Source organism: Solanum stenotomum, chromosome 12 (assembly GCF_019186545.1).
Source record: "Solanum stenotomum isolate F172 chromosome 12, ASM1918654v1, whole genome shotgun sequence".
Classification (NCBI taxonomy): Eukaryota; Viridiplantae; Streptophyta; class Magnoliopsida; order Solanales; family Solanaceae; genus Solanum; species Solanum stenotomum.
Genome location: NC_064293.1, coordinates 41,795,066 through 41,816,111, shown reverse-complemented (window position 1 = coordinate 41,816,111; position 21,046 = coordinate 41,795,066). Strand labels below are relative to the sequence as shown.

The 21,046-nt window shown below is 34.3% G+C and overlaps 2 protein-coding genes and 2 long non-coding RNA genes across 5 annotated transcripts; 1 reads left to right on the top strand and 3 right to left on the bottom strand.

Moving 5' to 3' along the window:
* Nucleotides 1-760: 760 nt before the first annotated feature.
* On the bottom strand, nucleotides 761-2,428 carry LOC125848448 (uncharacterized). 2 transcript variants are annotated; one of them, XR_007444514.1, is made up of 3 exons: nucleotides 2,329-2,428; nucleotides 1,694-1,771; nucleotides 761-1,520 (listed from the first exon to the last, which is right to left on the bottom strand). It is a non-coding gene; the product is annotated as an uncharacterized LOC125848448 (long non-coding RNA). The 2 variants fall into 2 exon arrangements; XR_007444513.1 differs by having other exon boundaries at nucleotides 1,848-2,422.
* Nucleotides 2,429-4,694: 2,266 nt separating this feature from the next.
* Nucleotides 4,695-5,118, bottom strand: LOC125848449 (uncharacterized). Its single transcript, XR_007444515.1, has 2 exons — nucleotides 5,065-5,118; nucleotides 4,695-4,834 (listed from the first exon to the last, which is right to left on the bottom strand). It is a non-coding gene; the product is annotated as an uncharacterized LOC125848449 (long non-coding RNA).
* A 5,195-nt stretch (nucleotides 5,119-10,313) lies between these two features.
* LOC125848438 (probable LRR receptor-like serine/threonine-protein kinase At4g36180) lies at nucleotides 10,314-14,169 on the top strand. The gene has a single exon (XM_049528299.1). It carries the CDS (start codon nucleotides 10,502-10,504, stop codon nucleotides 13,883-13,885), a length of 3,384 nt encoding a protein of 1,127 aa, XP_049384256.1. The 5' UTR covers nucleotides 10,314-10,501; the 3' UTR covers nucleotides 13,886-14,169.
* Nucleotides 14,170-16,169: 2,000 nt separating this feature from the next.
* LOC125848445 (V-type proton ATPase subunit c2) lies at nucleotides 16,170-19,001 on the bottom strand. Its single transcript, XM_049528308.1, has 3 exons — nucleotides 18,746-19,001; nucleotides 18,374-18,659; nucleotides 16,170-16,682 (listed from the first exon to the last, which is right to left on the bottom strand). The coding sequence occupies exons 1-3, from the start codon at nucleotides 18,822-18,824 to the stop codon at nucleotides 16,550-16,552; spliced, it is 498 nt and encodes a 165-aa protein (XP_049384265.1). The 5' UTR covers nucleotides 18,825-19,001; the 3' UTR covers nucleotides 16,170-16,549.
* Nucleotides 19,002-21,046: the final 2,045 nt, after the last annotated feature.

The following is a 21,046-nucleotide window of genomic DNA, read 5'->3' as shown; positions in this document are numbered from 1 at the left end:
TTGGCCACTTTTTGGATAAAATTTGTTTGTTATAATACCAAAAATAATGGTATTATAACTAAATTCTACGTGAAGATTTTGTAACACGGCAAGTGAAAACAACCATCTAAGAAAATAAGATATTCTAATTGTATCAGATCGATATGAAAGTTTTTGCTCGTTCAATTACATTTAAAAAGAACAAAATATTTTTGTTTTGAGGTGTGTAAGGCACATAATTTTTTTCCCAATTCTTTAATAAGAGTTGCAACATATAAATTGGAGACTCAACTAGTTATCAACAAGAAGAAAATCTTATTCCTCATGAACATATATAAGACGACCACAAGTCTTGAAATTTGTCAAAATAAGATTCAATTGGTGTTAAATTAGAATATTTTATGATCCCATCCCAAGATTATTAATTATTAGTAACTCTTTTTTCTGATTGTCTTCTAGTCAATGTTTACAATTATGCAATTTATCTTCATATTGTTTGGGATCTTTATTTTCTATTTGAAAATTGTTCAATCCTCAATGTGATGAGAGTAAAATGTTTGTGAAGCTCTTTCAGAATTAACGCCAAATACAAAAAACTGTGATGTCATGCAATACCTCAAACATGGCTTCAGTCAGAATAGATCTTAAGCCTCATGCACCAGTGTTTTTGGCAATGGCTTTCTCACCAATAAGTCGAAAAGCATTCTCGGTAAACTGTAAACAGTGGCGGAGCTACAGAAATATATTTGATCTTAGCCAAGTATTTCACCATTAAAGATTCCACAAACAATTACAACCCTAGAAAAAAGCCTAAAAGTAGTGACCACAACATCCATCAAACTCCTGAAACTGGAAACTGCCCCACAAATTCAGGTATGAGTCCATACGTAGTGAAATCATCACTTTCTACCGAGATACAGAAAGCAATGTCAAACTAATGCTTCTGATGCATTTGGCTTTTAAAATTTCATGAGAATAAAGAGTCATAAAATCACTAGATTTACAAAATAGTGATCCGGAAAAGAAAACAATGCTCAAGTCACAGGGATCTCCTCATAAAGTGTTTCATGAAATTAATTGAGTATGACAAGATAACCTTTCTGCAATTGTCTTCTCTAAACCGCAGGGCTGAGAACAGTGACAAGCTAATGAACAATTAATGTCCAGCTCGTTACAACTTCACAGTCTTCGTAGATAATTGCTGCAAGGCATATAAACCAGCATTTGACTTGATTTCCCACTCCCAACACAAGTGTAGTTTAGCTGAAGAAGTGTTGTTTCTTGTTTGTTGGATAGGCCAGTGTCCGACATCTGATTTTACTTGGACAAACAATCTTTCCCAGTAGAGACTAGAGATTGTATTTCACCCTCAACTTAATCAAATGGATTCTAAAAAGCACTAAACTATATTACCATCCAAATAGTAAGTGGTTAGTGTTTTTCCCACTAAACTATATTACCATCCTATAATAGATCCAGTATACCTGAATAGTATCGCCACATGGATGCTTCCGTGCTCTATTATCAGGTACACTTACAATCTAAAAAAGAAATAAAGATAAACTCAGCAGGTGAGCTTATTGATCTCCGAAAAATGCTTCAAAAGAGAACACATTTGAAGTCAAGGAACTACAAATATGAATTTGAGAACACGCTTACAAGAGTAATAGGCAATTTTGGAACGAACAGAAAATATTTTGCAATAAATACTCACAGTTCCTTCAAGCATCTTCGGCAGCGCCTGTTGGACGTCCTCCTCAGATACATCTCTGCCAATGTTAAGGCTCTCAGCCTATAGAGATTACGATGAGAATGATTACTTTAAAGTCAATTATCCAAATTCATAAAGTAGATAATAATTTTTGGACCTGTTTAGCTATTTTATCAATTTCATCTATGTAGACAACCTCTTGCTGAGCTGCTTCGACATTGAAGTCAGCAACGTGCAAACAAACATGAACACCAAAAAATAATTGAATAACTATGCTGATGATAGTGCAAAAGTGAACCAGATTACAAAAGAGAATCCATGTAGTCTACTTGACAATGAAACACGAGCCTTTGAAACCAATATTTAGGCACATTTCCAAAGACAGGTAAAAGTCATGTTTAGGTTCATTTTGGAATTTGGAGAAAAGTTCTACATAAGATTGCTATGTCAACACTCATGGGGTGCTCAAGTAAAATTTTAAAAGTAATACTCAAAAGCAAGTACTTCAAACTCTCAAATAAAAGGTGACATATCTCCTCCCTATAGTTGCCTCAATGTGAAGAGAAAAATGGGTGACATTTTTCCAAGCTCTTCCAGAATTAACACCAAATACAAAAAGTTGTGGTGTCATGCAATACCTCAAACAAGGCTTCAGTCAGAATATTAGTATAGATCTTAAGCCTCGTTCACCAGTATTTTTGGCAATGCTTACTCAACAATAACTCGAAGTGCATTCTCAATCGACCTGTAACATCAAAACAAATCGTTTCGCGGTAAATTAACTGATTTTGATCCAGTGCATCAGAATGGAGTATCATTTTTTTTATTTATTTATTTATCAAGAATGGCATCTTCCTCTTCATCATCTCTTTCCCTTTTTTCCTGTGAATGTGTTGGGGATAAAGACAGAAAAACTTATTTTTTCAGAGGAATGAAATATCATACGTTAGAGCTAAACAACACTGAGTTATAAGCTTACATTATTCAAGTTGATTGCTTGTATTTCTTGCAAAGAGCATCTTTGGGTTCTGTGAGAGCAAAAATAAGCATCCACAATTAAAAGGAAAAAAAAGGAAGTAAGAAACAATATGAAAGGTGAAAAGCAAAAGAGAACATCAACTTCAAATGTTCTCTTTCATCTTCAAGCAGCCTACATATTTTTTTTCCTTCTCCTGGTAGTCCAAAAATCATAAAAATATAATTTCTCAATGCATGCAAGTTGAACCTCACAAAGACTTTTCACAACAGGTGTAAATGACTGTTTTACAAACACACTTGCTTCATTTTCATAGATTGGTTGGCTTTCTCTGTCCATGTATAAATCAACTATTGTAGGATTATTGCATTTAACTAGGTCAAGGTACTTAAATCAGATATTTGAATAATAAGCTACAAATTCAAGAGTACTTCTGATCTAGACTATAAATGCAAAGAATCTGCCAAAATGGAGATTTATTTGAAGAAGTTCGATAATGTAAATTGTTGGCACGTGGAAGCAGCACCTCAAGCTCAAATTCTAGAGGGGTAAAGATGATTTTACTGATATCAACATGGAAAAAATGATCAAAGAAAGATAGAAAAAGCAAATATTGGAAAAGGATACTTTTAACAGAACATACTGAGTTTACTAGTCTTCCCTTCTTAATGTCAGCTAAGAGTCCACGATAGCACCTAAAAGCAAAATGAACAAACTCTCAAAGTTCCCCATCCAATCAATCGATCAAAACCACATTTAAAAGTCTGGTGTAATTCACTCTGGTTGGACCAATTTCATTAGGACATCATCTCAACAAATACTATGAGGATTCATCATAATATGACTATTTTAAAGTTGGTCATCAACCTCCTAAGCAGAGTTGGAGTTCCCAAAAAGCCGATTAAATCATGAAAACGTGAAACTAGAAACTACATTGCAAAAAGGCAAAAAGAGTAGACAAATCTGAACAAGATGATCCTTATCTAGTGAAGATAAACTCACTAAAACTGGAAACCGCCTCACAAATCCAGATATGAGTCCATATGCAGTGAGATCATCACTTGACCTCCCCTCCCAACATATATGTAGTCTAGCTGAAGACGTTTTGTTTCTTGTTGTTGAATAGGCGAAATGGTGCATCCCTGAATCCCTCAAAGAGCTAATGTTATATTGGAACAGATAAGCCTCCACAGAGCTGCAAAGCCCCTCTGGTACTCCATACCATAACCAAAGTAGTGACCAAAACATACATTAGACAACTTTCTTCACTAAAGAAAGACACCGTAGAATCTTGGTAAAAAATCACAAAGACATTGTAAATTCTTGAACATTCGAAACCACTAAAGCAAAAGAATATAAATTACATTGTGAATTACAATCACGAAACATCAAGAATTCAAATTCTCCATCATAAAACCCTAAAGAACCTAAGATGCAATCAAAAGAGGGAGAGTTTCTTTGACTTCACCGAAAATCTTGAAATCACAATACGAATATCCATTGAAAAAGAGAGGGAGGAAGCTTACTTGAATGCCAGAGAGAGAGAAGAGAGTGAGAGTTTCTTTCACTTCACCGAAAATCTTGAAATCACAATACGAATGAGACACAGAGAGAGATCAGTTCAGTATGTTCAAGTAAACCACCCATGAGAACGTATTTACTATTAGAAACCTCAAGGCACTGCATAATTTACCCACCCAAAAAAAGATTGACAAAACGAAAGGTGAAGTTATGTAAAGCATTAAACTAAATCTTTAAGTTTCTTGAAATTTTAATTCTACATTAGTACTATAGAATGATCGAAAATCAAGAAATTAGAATCATATGATCAGAAACATAACAAGAAGAACTAGAATTTATCAACAAAAAAACGGGTAATAAACCTCGAGGGGCTGAAGAGAGTAACCCGAATGAAGAAGAGACGTAGCCAATTCCAAACCGACGAAGCCAACTACACTCCCAATAGCCATTACTGAAGCAGAGAGAAACTGAATCAGTGGCGTTTTTTTTGGTGGAGAACAGCGTGGAATACGTTTGGGTAATTCCCTTTATATAAAGAGCAGCTTCAAGTTGACGCGCTTGTTTATTTCATATGTCCGTGTCCATTATAGAAACACTACTACTGTCTACTTCACCAATCTTGATGAAAAAACATTGATCTTCATAATCTTGATAATAATCTTGATGAAAAATCAGAAGAAAAACAACTGATAAGTACTAGAATGATCGAAAACCAAGAAATTAGAATCATATCATCAGAAACATAACAAGAAGAAGCCAAATTCTTGAACAGAATAAACCACTAAAGCAAAACAATATCAATTTACACGGTTGAATTCAAATCAAGAAGCCAAATTCTCCAACATAAAACCCTGAAAAAAGAATAAAGAAAGCTTACTTTAAGACGAATGCCACATACACAGCGATTTCGAACGAATTTGAGGCTATCAGAATGCGGAAACTTCAGAGTTTCTTTTAGATTTTGATGAAAGCAATTTGCCCCAATCCTCTCTATTTATAAGCAGCGCAGGGTTGCCATTTGCCACGTGGAAAATTTTCAAAAAAGAGAAGAAATATTTCAAAAATAAATATGTTTTCTTTTAAATTTAGATTTAATAAATAAGCTAATGTTTCTTAATTATATTTTTAGATTAGTTATTTAACTTGTAAGACATTTGATAGGTAGATACGAAATAAATTATTCATGTACAAAGTAATACGATTTTTGTTTAACAATTAAAAAATTCATATAACTAATACATGTATAAGAATAAATTATGAGGAAATTTATATATTATTTTATTAGTTTTTTTTTTCCTTTAAAGTTGTCTGTATTATGAATATCAATCAATTTTTTTCTATTATAGAACAAAATATCACAATTAACCTATTTTAGGATACATTTTGTTTACAGAACGGGGGGAGGAAAAATGTGGGGTGATTACGATGTGGGAATCAAACCCTCACTAACAAGGTGGGAGTTCAGATAACTAACCTACTAAGATTCTCCGAATCTATTTTAGGATCAATTTTAGAGTCCTAAAGTGAATCCCTCCATTTAAAAATGGGAAAAATACGCGGTTAAGCAAACTTATATTACTTAATTACTCATCATAACTATAGTTTGCTATAATTACCCCCTCGCGACTAACATCATACATTAATTACGTGGGCTGACTTCCAGTTTGTATATGTATAATTTGTCATATTTGTATAATTCGCAGCTAACAATTCTTTGTTTGATTTGTATTTGTATACGATTGTTTATATTTGTATATGAAGATGATTTCCTTTGATTTTTCAGTTTTGTCATCATATACATTCAATCTTTTTGTGTATAACTTTTTAAAGTTTGTATAAGCGTGTAGTTTTTGGATTTTGTATAATATAATTTATATAATGTAATTTGTATAATATATTTTGTATAATTGTTTAAAGTTCATATATTTATGTATGTGTCAATTTGTTACTTCGAGTTTTATTATATTTGTATAATTTCAGACTTTATATTATTCAATTATACAAAAACACGTGAATTATATAAACGTACATGCGAATTATACAAATTATTGTCCTCTCTCGCTCGCCTCTCTCCTCCCTCTCCTAGTCTCGCTCGCCTCTCTCCTTCCTCTCCCAATCTCGCTCGCCTCTCTCCTCCTTCTCCCAATCTCGCTTGCCATATATACAAATGCATGTGTATAATATACAATTATCTAACCGATATACATATACAATTCATCTCTCACCCCACTCTTTGCCCTCTTTCGCTCGCCTCTTTCCTCCCTATAATATGTAGCTACGAATTGTAATTATCAAACTATAGCTATAAAGAGTAATTAGACTATTTTTGAGTGGCTATAAGCGAAAGTCCCTCTTTAAAATTGGACAAACAATGTTGTATACGAGGTGGCCCAAAACATTTAATAAGCCTGAAAACTTCAGTCCATTAACCTATGTGCATTGAAGGTGAAACGTGGACGTCTTGGCCATTAAACTGAGATGTCAATGAAGAATTTTATTTTATTTTCATTTTCAATAATATCACTTACCTTATGAATGAAGGAAAAGTTATATATTTGGCCTATGGGTGTCAAAAATGAACCCAAACATAGGTAATTCGCCCAATTCGTCCAGAATTTTAAGGGTTGAGCTCAAAATAATTTGAATTGGGTTTAATCTCAACTCATTCAAGCCTAACCCATTTTAAGAGAATCCTCAATTGAGCCCAATTCAATCTCCAATTTCAACAAAACTCTTTACTAAGATATGTTCCTATCTTAAAGGTATGAATTAATATCTATTTAACATTTTTTAGGATTAATCTATATATTTGTTACTTTTAAAAAAATAAAAAATCTTGAGCTGAAATTCAAATTGTAATTATAAAAGTTAATATCACTATGTTAAAATTATTGAGATTAATCGGGTCAAATTGGGCGGGTCAAGACCCAACCCGTTCTTTAGCTCATATGAATCCAACCCATTTGAGCCCAAAGTAAACTTGGGCGGATCAAGACCCTACCCGATTTCTATTTCAATCCATTTTAATATCTCTAATTTCAACCCACCCCGCCCATTTGACACCCCTAATTTGGCCGAATAGCTAAAAACTAATTAGATTTTCTATCAAAATATACTATTATATACAAAAGTTGTATATAAACCTTTTAATATACAAAACATATATATTATCGACTATTATTTTACTAGACCGCTATATTATGCAAAAATAGGAAAAGTGTGGTCAGGGAACCAATAGTTGTAAAAAAATGTGAAGGTCTAGAGCAAATGCCTGTTAAATCATCCCATACTAATTAATTACTGACGAGTTAGATAATCTAAATCTACTTTGTAAAACTCCAAAAGTTAGTAAAAAATAAAAAAATGTTGTAAATGAATTAATAAACGTCTATTATACCCTTTTTATGCCTATAAAAGGCATTGTAACTTGTATGAAAAAACACATAAAATAAGAAAGATACAAAGTTTCCTATTTTATCTCTCTACTATATTCTTCCTTTCTTGGTTGTTATTAGTTTAATTATAGTACTTAGTCTTTATTTTATAACAAAAAACGTGATGTTTAATTTCATGATTTTATCAAAACTTAAAATCAAGATTCACATTTGTTGGTTTATGAACCCGAGATTATGAGATTATTGACAGGAATGTATTATTTCAAATACCTTAATGTTGTTGGCTATCACATTTCAATATGTATAACTTTTAGAAAGAGAATATAAGAAAATTAAGTAGGGTTTGTTTATAAAAATTAAATATTTTTCACTTTGTATGACTTTTTTGAAACTGAAAGTAGAATTGTGTTTAGTTATACTTTTTACGAAGGAGAGAAAAGAACATTCTATTTGGAATTATAAAATAAATTAAAAACATGTCATAAGTTGTTTTCCAATTTCAAGTTGCATTTGGAAGTTCCATGACCAACATTGATTTTCGAATAAATATTTTTTATGGTGAAACAAGTCCTTGAGTAGTAGATTATGTGGATTCGATCAAACTCAATAAAATTTGCTCAAACTATATATTTTTATGTTAATAAGGTAGAAATTTCCCCAAAACCCCACCCCCAATCCCCTCTTTTTTTTTCTTCCTGTTCACAATTAACAAGTACTGTTAAAACTAGTTTAAAAAGTTGGGGAAAACCCATCAGCCAATATGTTGCACTTTTTGTGGTCCTATTATAAGCTCACAAGGCAAATAAAGTTCCCAAACCAAGAGTCAACAAAGTAGAAATTTGCCTTCATCAATCTTCTATTCCCTCATTTCCTTTACACTTGTTATCCTTATCATAAATAGTTGACTTATAATATTTATTATTTCATAAAATCAATGCATAAATTATAATATTTTTTCTATTTTATCCTACTCAAAATAAATTAATTCATATTCATTGATTGAAAAGTTGATTCAAAAAAATAAATAAGGGCAAAATAGTAAATTTATTTAATTTTTTAATGCACGTGAAATAAAAAATGGTGACATATAATAAATAGAAACGGAGGGAGTAACATGTTTGAGTTTGAAACTATTCTACACATTTTAACATTTGAATTATCCCACTGAGAGAATTCAAAACAAAATCTCTGCAGTAGAGATTTTTGTCTCTTTTTTTTCCACCTCCATTTGATTAGCTCACATTTCAAAAGTAAGTCAGACTACAAAATGCTAATTTTGGGATAAAAGTTGAAAAGGTAAAAAGATAAGAGACTAGTAAAATAAAATCTACCATTTTTTTTTAACTGAACCAGAAAGTAGGGAAGCATTAATATATATGGGACTTAACACATCGTTTCGATAAAGATAATAACTTCTAAGATAAAATTTGAAACCAATTTCATTTCATGTTTGAGTTGATATATTTAATAATTTCAGAATTATTTTATTTCATCACAAAGTCAAATAAAATAATCTCATCTGATAAATCCATCCTGCTTAGCAAACAGTCCAAAAATACTTTCTCCATTCACTTCTACTTGTCACAGTTTGATTTGACAAATCTATTAAAAAATAATTATTTAACAAATCTATTAAAAGATAATTATTGATATAACTATTTTACAAAATTATTCCTATTAAATGATGTCTTGAAAAATAAGTATTTAATGCTAAGGATAAACATTGAAAAAAATTACTTATTATCATTTTTTTTATATGTAAAAAATAACAAAAAATAAAATCTATTTTAAAAATAAATAAATGACAAATAAAAATAAAGGTTGGGAGTATAAAACTTATAGCTCAGCATTGACCATCGACCAGTAATGCATAATCTTTATTGTGATGCTGTAGTACAAAATTTAATTTGAGTTAATTGTAATAGTAACTTCATACACTTGGCCCCGCCCAATTATTATTAGTACTATATATTATAGGCTTTATTATAATTTATGTCTCATTATATGCATTAACAATTACAACTACAAATTAAAGGAGTTTACTGTGCATTTTCTTTAATTGTTTTCAATTTTCCATGAAAACTGACTTTACTTTTCCATATAATAATGCTGCCAGCTCATATACTTTGGACAACTTTTAAGTATATAGACCAATTTCGGATCAAGTTTGAATATTAAACAAAATTAGAGGTTAGTGTCTCTCCAAGATCCAAAAATTAAAGTTGACAAAGCAATTCACTAACTTAGTATAGTCTAACATATACTATATGAAAATTAAAAATAAAAAACAATAAAAATATAGAGCATGTGGATCTAAATATGTGACCAATATAAACATCACACATGAAAATACTCTCTCTGTCTCAATTTAATTACATGTGTTTTTCTCTTATCGAAATTCAAATAATATAAACTTTAACTAATACTTAATAATAAAAATTATCCCCACCCCCTTTTTATCAGGAAAATCAATAGTACTCTCATATATCCTTCATCGTGACTTCAATTCTCAAAAATTAGTTAAATCAATTATGAAGAATGAAAAATATCACGTAAATTATGACGGAGGGAGTAGATTGATACTCTTAGGTAGTGTACTACTAACTACTTAGTTGTAATGGTCTTTAATTTAGGAAGGATAAGATAGCAAGAGGGTCAAATGATTCAACCCATAAGAGGTTAAAAAGTGCTGGCCCTTGTTTTGAAAAGTGTTCATTTGCACATTCTCCACTTCCTCCCTCACTCTTCTTCTCTGTGTCACTCTGTGCCTCTGTGCAAAGTGAGGGGGCCTCTGCTATGGCCATTAACACTCATCTTCTCCCCTTTATCATGCACCCATTTTAACCTTCACTATAAACCAAGCCAACTCCTTTTTCTTACGTTCTTGATTTCTTCTCTTCTTCTTCTTCTTCTTCTTTCATGGCTGCTTATCTACTTCTGTTTCTTGTTTTTCTCTCTACATTATGCTCTGCTCAGAGAAACTCACAAACCCTTTTGGAAGTTCAAGCGCTTACTTCTTTTAAACTTAGTATTCATGATCCACTCGGTGCACTCACTGACTGGGATTCTTCTTCCCCTTTTGCTCCCTGTGATTGGCGAGGTGTTTTCTGCGTCAATGGCCGGGTCGGTGAACTTCGTCTCCCTCATTTGCAACTCAGTGGGCCACTTAGTACCCAAATTGGTAACCTGCGCATGCTGCGCAAGTTAAGCCTCCGGTCCAACTTCTTTAATGGCACTGTTCCAGCTTCGTTATCCAAATGTACCCTTTTGCATTCTGTTTTTTTACAGGGTAACGCATTTTCCGGTAATCTTCCGCCGGAAATATTCAACCTTACTGATTTACAAATCTTTAATGTTGCCGGAAATCAGTTGTCTGGTGAAATCCCGGGAGAGCTTCCTCAGAGTCTACGATACTTTGATCTTTCGTCAAACTTGTTTTCAGGAGACATTCCGAGGAAATTTTCTGACCGGTCTCAGTTACTTCTGATTAATCTTTCTTATAATCGCTTTTCCGGCGAAATTCCGGCGAGTCTCGGCCGGCTTCAACAGCTTCAGTACCTGTGGCTTGCGTACAACAACTTGGTAGGAACTTTGCCCTCTGCAATTGCTAACTGTTCATCGTTGGTTCACTTGAGTGCTGAAGGAAATGCTATAGGGGGTCTTATTCCAGCAGGAATTGCTGCTTTACCGAAGCTTCAGGTGATATCTTTATCACATAATAATCTCTCTGGTTCCTTACCAGCTTCATTGTTCTGCAATGTTTCCATTTATCCTCCCTCACTTAGGATTGTTCAGTTGGGTTTCAATGCATTCACGAATATTGTCAAGCAAGAGTCTTCTAAATGTTTTAGTTCTTTGCAAATTTTGGATCTTCAACACAACCAAATACATGGTGAATTTCCTTTGATTTTGACGAACATTTCTGCATTGACGTCGCTGGATGTGTCATGGAATTTGTTCTCTGGAAAAATCCCAAGTGCCATTGGGAACTTGTGGAGATTGGAGGAACTGAGAATGGCAAATAACTCATTTGAAGGTGCTCTTCCGTTTGAGATTACGAACTGCAGTGACTTGAAAGTTCTTGATCTTGAAGGGAATCGAATGACGGGTGACATTCCAATGTTTTTAGGTGATCTTAGAAGCTTGAAGACATTGTCACTGGGAAGAAATCAGTTTTCGGGTTCCATTCCTTCTAGTTTTAGAAATTTGAGTAATCTCGAAAATCTCAACTTGGGAGGAAATGGTCTCAATGGAAGCTTGCCCGAGGAGGTAATGGGTTTGAGCAATTTAAGCACACTGAATCTCAGTGGAAACAAGTTTTCTGGCAGTATGCCAGTTGATATTGGGAATCTTCAGCAGCTCTCGGTTCTGAATCTGAGTAAAAATGGCTTTTCAGGCACTATTCCTTCTAGCATTGGGACTTTGTATAAGCTAACGGTTGTTGATTTGAGCGGACAGAATTTCTCAGGTGAAATACCATTTGATCTTGCTGGTTTGCCTAATCTACAGGTCATAGCTTTGCAAGAAAACAAGTTGTCTGGTAATGTTCCTGAAGGTTTCAGTAGCTTATTAGGCATGCAATATTTGAATCTTTCTTCCAATTCCTTTTCTGGCCATGTACCATCTACATTTGGGTTCTTGACCTCATTAGTTGTACTTTCTTTGTCTAACAACCACATAAATGGTTCGATTCCTCCCGACTTGGGCAACTGCTCTGCTCTGGAGAATTTGAATCTTCACTCAAATTCATTGAGTGGCCAAATACCTGCTGATCTCGGGCGTCTTTCCCACTTGAGTGTGCTAGATTTGGGTAGAAACAACTTAACAGGTGAAGTCCCAGTGGATATTTCCAATTGTTCATCCTTGACATCACTCGTGCTCGACTTGAACCATCTTTCAGGGAACATACCAGAGTCACTATCCAGGTTATCAAACCTAACTGTCCTTGACCTCTCTACTAACAACTTCACTGGAGAAATCCCAGCTAATCTTACCATGCTCTCTAGCTTGGTGAGTTTCAACGTGTCAAACAATAATTTGGGCGGCCAGATTCCGGAGATGTTGGGCTCCCGTTTTAATAACTCATTGGATTATGCTGGCAACCAAGGTTTGTGTGGGGAGCCATTGGAAAGAAGATGTGAGACATCTGGTGATGGTGGGAATAAATTGATTATGTTCATTGCTGTGGCTGCCAGTGGAGCTCTTCTCCTTTTATCATGCTGCTGCTTATATACTTACAACTTCTTGAGGTGGCGCAGGAAGCTCAAAGAGAAAGCAGCTGGAGAAAAGAAGCATAGTCCTGCAAGGGCTAGTTCAAGGACCAGTGGTGGTCGTGGCAGTGGTGAGAATGGTGGACCCAAACTTGTTATGTTCAATAACAAAATCACACTCGCTGAAACAATTGAAGCAACTAGAGAATTTGACGAGGAACATGTGCTAAGCAGAACACATTATGGGGTGGTCTACAAGGCCTGTTACAATGATGGAATGGTGCTCTCAATTCGTAGACTTTCAAATGGAACACTAGGTGAGAACATGTTCAGAAAAGAGGCAGAATCACTTGGCAGGGTGAAGCACAGGAACCTAACAGTTCTGCGTGGGTACTATGCTGGCCCGCCTAACCTCAGACTACTTGTCCATGATTACATGCCTAACGGGAACCTTGCAACACTGCTCCAAGAAGCATCCCACCAAGATGGTCATGTCCTCAACTGGCCAATGCGCCACCTCATTGCACTTGGCATTGCTCGTGGTCTGGCTTTCCTTCACTCATCCTCAATGGTCCACGGAGATGTTAAGCCGCAGAATGTCCTATTCGATGCAGACTTTGAAGCCCATCTTTCAGAATTTGGCCTAGGCAAGCTTGTAGTAGCCACACCAACCGAGCCCTCCACATCAACTTCAGTTGGTACCCTAGGCTATATATCTCCAGAAGTAGCATTAACCGGAGAAACCACAAGAGAATCAGATGCTTATAGCTTTGGCATTGTTTTGCTGGAACTGCTAACAGGAAAAAGACCCCTAATGTTCACACAAGATGAGGACATAGTGAAATGGGTGAAGAGGCAATTGCAAAGAGGGCAAATTTCCGAACTATTAGAGCCAGGATTGCTCGAACTGGACCCTGAATCATCAGAATGGGAAGAGTTCTTGCTAGGAATTAAAGTAGGCTTGCTATGCACAGCACCTGACCCACTTGATCGTCCCACCATGGCCGACATTGTGTTCATGCTCGAAGGCTGTCGTGTGGGACCTGATATCGCGTCTTCAGCTGATCCCACATGCCAACCTTCACCCGCCTGAATCCCCCGAGATCCATTCTAATTCTTTTCCCTTTTTTATTATTAGCTCTGTATAAGTTGTGAGAGTAAATTTGCAATGCAATGCAACGCAGCAGTAGCTAGCTAGCAACTTAGTCGTTCAATTTCATGCTTTTTTTTTTCCTGTAGATTTTTTTAAGGTAAAAGAGAAACAACATTTCTCTTTTATTGATTCTTGTTTTATGCTATTATTCAAACACCTCACTCCCCATGGTGCCGGGATTTTTCTCCTTTGGCGTGGGGACCAAAATGTAGTGCTATCAATAAGTCAAAGAAAGCTAAAAAAGAAGTGTGTTTGTTGAGTTAATTCATTTGGACTGTTGTGCAAGTTGAATATTAAGGGCCGGCCCACAACATGGCCTCTCCCGCCCAAAACCAACAAAAAAAACCAGGAAATACCAGTCTGGTTCAATCACGTGACTGCAAACTACTTAAAAGGTATCTCTTGGGTTACTGAAAATGTAGCCGTTGAATGTATAAAATATTACTACTAGCTAAGTTTCTTGGTCTCTTCACTTTCGGTATCACAATTCATGGAATTCATATCCGATTTGGTCAACTGATTTTTGATATATTGATCGACAGACAAATTCAATTATTTACGTAATAAAAACAAAAGTAAAGGTGAACTTGAAGAAAAGAGAATATTTTGTATGTAGAAATTTCTATGTCATCTTTTTATCTCCTTCAAGAATTCTCCTTTTCTTCTGGAGCTTTCCATATATAATTTAGGTTTTATAACTATTTTTCAAATATTTGAATTATATTTAGTTGAATCTCTGCACGCGTTCCATGCATGAATCCATAATTTGAAAATTTAGATCATGTAAGGCCTGATCTCTAAATCTGCACCGTATTGGATACACGCACTTAAGTCCAAACAACTAAGATTACTAGTATATGTAAATTCTGGCAAAAATAAGAACAAATACTACTTCCAAGAATTACCTTAAATTGTGTGCATTTTATTTGACTCATCTTTCTCTCCAGTTGCATTAATGAAGTTTGAATACTACTACGACTTTGGGTAGTTGTTTTCTGTGGAGTAATAAAAAAGGAAGGAAGCTGACAAATAAATTCCTCTACCCTACCTACAGTTTAATGGCCAAGGATGATGAGGGATCAAAAGGTCAAGGGTTCTGGGATTTTGTGGGGTGATGAATCCTTTTGAATATGGCCAGGCTGAAAGAGACTAAAGGAAGAAAATGATTGGCATGGTGACCCACTAATCAATTCATTTCCAACATTTTGTGGGGTGTTTTGTTTTTATGTCTTCCCCCGTAACATAGACAAGTTTTTTCGCCAAGAGGATTCATCATCTATTATAATTTCTGGTGAATTTCCCCACAAGAGTCAAGACTATGGTAGAGGCGGACATAAAAATGATTCCCGATCAATCATAATAAAATAAAGTAGCATGCTTATGTTCGCACGAGGTTGAGATCTGTGTTAATTATATTGTTATCACTAAATCAGCTGCAGTGACCGTTAAGGCATCATCTATTTGTTTTTTTATTGTATACTATTTCTTTTACAGCAGAGAGCTACAGTAACTTTTTCAATGCTGGGAGTGCTACATATTGCAATAATGTTTATAATTACATGTTTTAGCTGATTGATCCTAACTTGCCGACATTCTGAATTTTAACATTGGGTAAAAACAATGGGGCTAAAAACTCAACAGAGACAAAAAATATGTTGCATCTGTAAGGCCAGTGTTTTCCCCAATGAAGAGCAATAAAATAAGCCATTCAATCTAGTTCGTTATTGAAATGCAAGTAACAAATTCACACAAAATATCCCTAACCTTCATGCACTGCTGCCCGCGAGTAACAGGCCTTCTGAGAACATATTCCTCGGTGTTCTTGGTTAAGATCCATCAGAGAAGCTATATGCAAAATTAACAAAATGAAGATGCCTATAGTGCAATCATGTCAATCATACACGTTGTGTCTGTCATTGCAAATATGCATATTTACACTCAGAGCTCCACTAGTGAACCAAAATAGAACACATGCAATGCAGCAAATTTCATTAAAAATTGCAAAGACAATGCTAACACTGTGCTTAGCAGGTAAAGAAAACATGAAAAGGAAAAGATGTTTTCTAAAGAAGCAATCCCAACTCGAGTTGTACAACGTCTATTCCAATGCTCTTCCCGTTTTCCATCAGACCCACACTCCACTACATCAAAACTCTGTATGCAATATTTAAAGATTCTTTCACTTGCACAGCTCATTCTACCATTTTTTATATGTAAAAGTCAAAAGTCATACACAAGAAAAGCAAAAAAGCATTATACTGCTCAGGCAGTTATACCAATGATCAAGGTGGATTTCATATATTCAGGAGGTATCAATACATTCCACCAATAATAATACAATTGTATCAGCATTCAAGCAACAAGATGCTCCTCATTATTGCAAAATACAGTAATGGAAAAATTGAGAGAACGTTCTCTTGGTCACATACAGGGAAAAGGCAGTTCCCAAATCTACAAACACCAGTGGAACACACAATGTGTGATGGAAAAGAAAAATGAAAAGGAAAAAGAGAAGATGCACCTAACAACTAGCATCGATTATCAAGCTGCAAGCACAGTGATGAAAAAGATTCCATCATAAACCTGAAAACACATCATTTTCTTCTATTCTGCTCTAGATTGGCCAGCACGGGAAGAAAGGATGATGCCGACAATCAGTCCATACAAAGCCAACGCCTCAGCAAAAATAAGAATCAAGATCATACCAACAAAGAGTTTTGGTTGTTGTGCATTTGCTCTGTGCGAAATTATAATAATGTTAGTATATAGGACTTGGAGACATTAAATATTGCATATGAGAAAGATGCAACTACTTTAAATCATCACTTTAGATCAAGCGATGACAGGTACGAGATCTAGCAATCAAATAAACGGTACTCCCCTGCTAAGAGCATTATATATAGCAGCAATGATGGAAATACGAACAAAGAAGCATTTTGTTTTACAAATTACAATGATACTAAACTGTTTAGAGTCGATGCTTTTCACCTTCCTAAACATTTCTGAATGACAATAATAGTTTGCTATGCCAAAACTGATTTCATGATGACATCATATTTATGTTGCACACTCATTTCATAATGACGGTCATATATATATACCTTGATTTCACATCAAGAATAAATTCTGCAGCTTTTATTTCCTAATAAAAATAGTATCTACTAGTTCTAGAAAAAGTGGAAACAAAATCATGTGCAATTCCTTTAATGGAAAGAGATCAGCATATGTGGGGAAAATGGAGTGATATCTTCCTAAAGGAACTGGTAACAGTAAATTATGTTTTTCCAATTGCGCTAAATATTTCATATGAAGGCAATAAAAGGGTCCTCCACTTCATATAAGTTAACGGCCTGCTTTTTGGCATGCTACAATGTCATCTCAGAATCAATTTCATCTCAAATAGGTGGTAAATTTATGCTAGTTTTAGGATTTCACACTTCAAATTTGAAACATCCAAGCTATAGGGTTAATCCTTCTAATGTCACTACCGCAGAAATTAGTATTAGGTTGCAATTTGATTTATCAAATTTATTCAGTGAAGTCAAAACCACTTATCAAGAAAAGAAGAAAAAAAATCAGAGAACACAAAATTTTTTGCTTGAATTGGAAGTTCCAACTAAATTCGTTGGTGCAACTATGTGTAAAGTAGAACGATTATTATTGACTACATTCAGTATTTTAAAAGCAATAAGCAAAAAAGTGACAAGACTTAAGAGTCTTTAAGCGAGACACGGGACGAGAGAAGGAGAAGGGAAGCGTTTACTTCTTAGAAGTAAAACACATAATTTATTTTACAAATACAAAAAATTACCTAACACGTGAGGTCCTTATTTGAGAGATAATAGTAGAGTATGCATTTTCCATACGGATACTAAGTAAGCAAAGAGATTGATGTTTTCTGGTTGCACCATCTTGAAGTAGAAAGTTGACTCATAAACAGATACAGCTTTCACACAACAAAGTCACTCTTTTTGAAATGCTAAAAAAAATTGTTTCTGTTCTTACAACAAAGCGTTTACTCAACTAACACGGAAGAAGAATCAGATAACATTCAAAGTTCAGACTTTTCTATGAAAACCAAGCACTTTAAGCAGCAATAGCGACAAAGAGAATCTAATGTAAAAGGTAGAGCGCCTCGACAAACATCCCTAAACAGAGTCAATTTACTACACAGTCAAATAAGATGACATTCATCTAAGTTCTAAAATTCTTAGATGACATTGGAGGTGACAATTATTTCATTTAAGGAAAGATCCAAATCAATTCACGTCAGTTGGGATGAACTTACCATGAAAAAGTTTCTATAGTAGTATAATTTTGCACAAAATACATTACAGAAGCCAATCAGTTCCCAATCCATTCAGGTGCAAACTAAGGAAAAGTTTGTAATAAGTTATCTATCAAAGAACCAGGAGACTGAGAATTTACCTAACACCAGCATCACCAACAATTCCAATAGCCATTCCAGCGGAAAGTCCAGCGAGACCACAAGCCAGACCGGAAGAAAGGTGCGCATATCCATCAAAAAGGTAATACGATTTGGTCTTGGGGTTAATCCCGGTACTGATAATGACTGCAATAATCAATCCATAAATACCTAACACACCAGCCATAACAACCGGCACAATTGACTTCATCACAAGCTCTGGCCTCATTACTCCCATGGACGCCACTCCCACACCGCTCTTCGCCGTTCCATAAGCAGCTCCCATACCTACAACGAATCCACAATTTTCTATTACTTCCTATTCATTGAATCGGAATAATAAACGAAAAGTTTGATTTTCATATGAAACTTACATGAGAAAACTAGCGCTGCAGCGGCGCCAAGGAAACCGAAGAAAGGCGCAGTTTCATCGCCACTGAAAGTTGACGCCATTGTTTACTCCCACACAGATTTCAGCGGTAACCGATCGGAATTTGGAAGAACAACTTTCTGATTGGCGAGAGAGAATTATTGTTTTTGGATTGTCTGGTTCTTTGTAGTCGCTCTCGATCACACGTTCTAATTTCTCAATTCACTGGACACGTCGTGCTGGCAACTTCTTCGAAGCTTCCATATTATGGGCTTTATGTTCATGGGCCAGATCTATGAATGACTTTAATTGGGCCGTCCGCTGAAATCTGGACCTTGTTCTTCTGTTAGTTGAATGGGCTAAACTTGTTGTTCATAGAGGCTTGGGCTGTTAGCTTGTGAATAGTTGGCGAATTGTAAATAAAAAACAGTTCTATATTTATTTATTTTTACAAAATAATGGTTGAAATGTTTAAATCAGAAAAAAAAAACTAATCAATTGGCAATGGGTACTGGAGACTGGAGAGAGGGTTAGAACTTAGAAGTGATAGAGAGAGAAAAGTGAACGTAAAGAATCATTTTATTCGATAAAAGAATATGAAATTAACATAACATAACATAAAAGAAGATCGAAAGCTATCGTGAGGAAGACAAATGAATACTAATCTCTTTCCTAAAATTTATGACCTACTAAGTTATACGCACATCAGTATAATAACTTGTTTACACTATCAAGTTAGACATTTACAAGCAAACTTTGTTATATATAATGTTGATTTGAAAATTTAAAAATGAGACAGGTTATCCGCTATAACAAATCAGTATTATCTAATTAGTATTCAAATATTCAATTGTGGTAAAATAATTAGTAGCGAGGAATGCATGGTTGAAAAAGCAATTGGAAACTCATCATCAACACAATTTAAATTAATACGCGCTTTTATATACGTGAAAACTATAATCGAGTGCTAAACACCACATAGTTTAGTTTTAGTTTTATCATTTTTATAAATTATTGTATACGTACATTACCACAATATATAGCATCGTCTTATAGTTGATTAAAAAATTGACAATTTTGAATAGGAAGAAGAAGTTAGTGAATTAAACACTTGAGAGAATTTGAAACCTTTGCTTGACATGCAAAACATTGCATTGCAGTAATTAATAAGTGGTGGATAAAAAAGGCATGCATATATCCCACTTAATTATTTTATCACTTTTCATCATTAATGTATTTATTACAAAAGCTCCACCCGCACGGCCAATATGAAAAGCTTCTATATTACTCACATTTTTCCCCATTAACACCAAAGATTAATTGTAACAACCAGCACTTGAAGGTAATTGATGAATATTCTCATGCAACTTATGTAAGACAACATACAGAAACTAGTCTAAAATAATGCAAGAATTTAATATTAACATAGCCGAAATTAGAATTTCAAACTATATGAATTCTAAATTTTATAATGAATATATTTTTAAATAAGTTCTAAATTTAATATTTATATTAACAAATTTATTAATATAAATATATTATTTAATAAAATCTATGATCGAATTCACATGTGGACTACTAGCTCCCTTGTGATCTGTTGATATTATAGCAGAAGTATACAGAAGAAGCATCACACCCACGTTCAACTGAGATCATGAAGTGCTTCTCAAGTCATTTTTGTGGGGGGCTGGCCTGGCAATATTAGAATCTCTCAAAAGGACATTAATCAGCATCACTAACAAATAATTTAATCATAAATTGCACAGTGGCATATACAAAATTTTATGCGAGCAGTATCGTATCAGACAATTGGATTATTATCAGTTATCACCACTAGATTATACTAATTCATAGTTTTAAAAAAAAATTATATAATGATGTACATTTAATTAAATTTTTCCACGACGACGAAGCAATGTCGGATGACAAACGATCCATATTATGTGTCTCCGCCCTTATTGCCAAATTACAATTGGTTTTTTTTTTAAAAAAAAAACAAATTAGTGTTGGTGTAGAATCTAACGAGAAAAGCGAAATTGAAGACAATAACAATAAATTTATAGTCAAAATTAAGATTTTTAATTTATGAATTCTGAATCACAATATTATATTTATTTATTGGGTTTAGGGTTTGAGTCAAAGCTATAAGTTGGCTCCACCTCTAAAATAAGGAATGACTATTAATACATTATTTTTTTTTGAATTTAAATTTTTTGTTTTAGTTATAACTTTTGGTAACTAGAATTTCAATTATATATCCTACTAAAAGAGTATAAAATCTTTGATATTAATTGAAGTTAGGTTT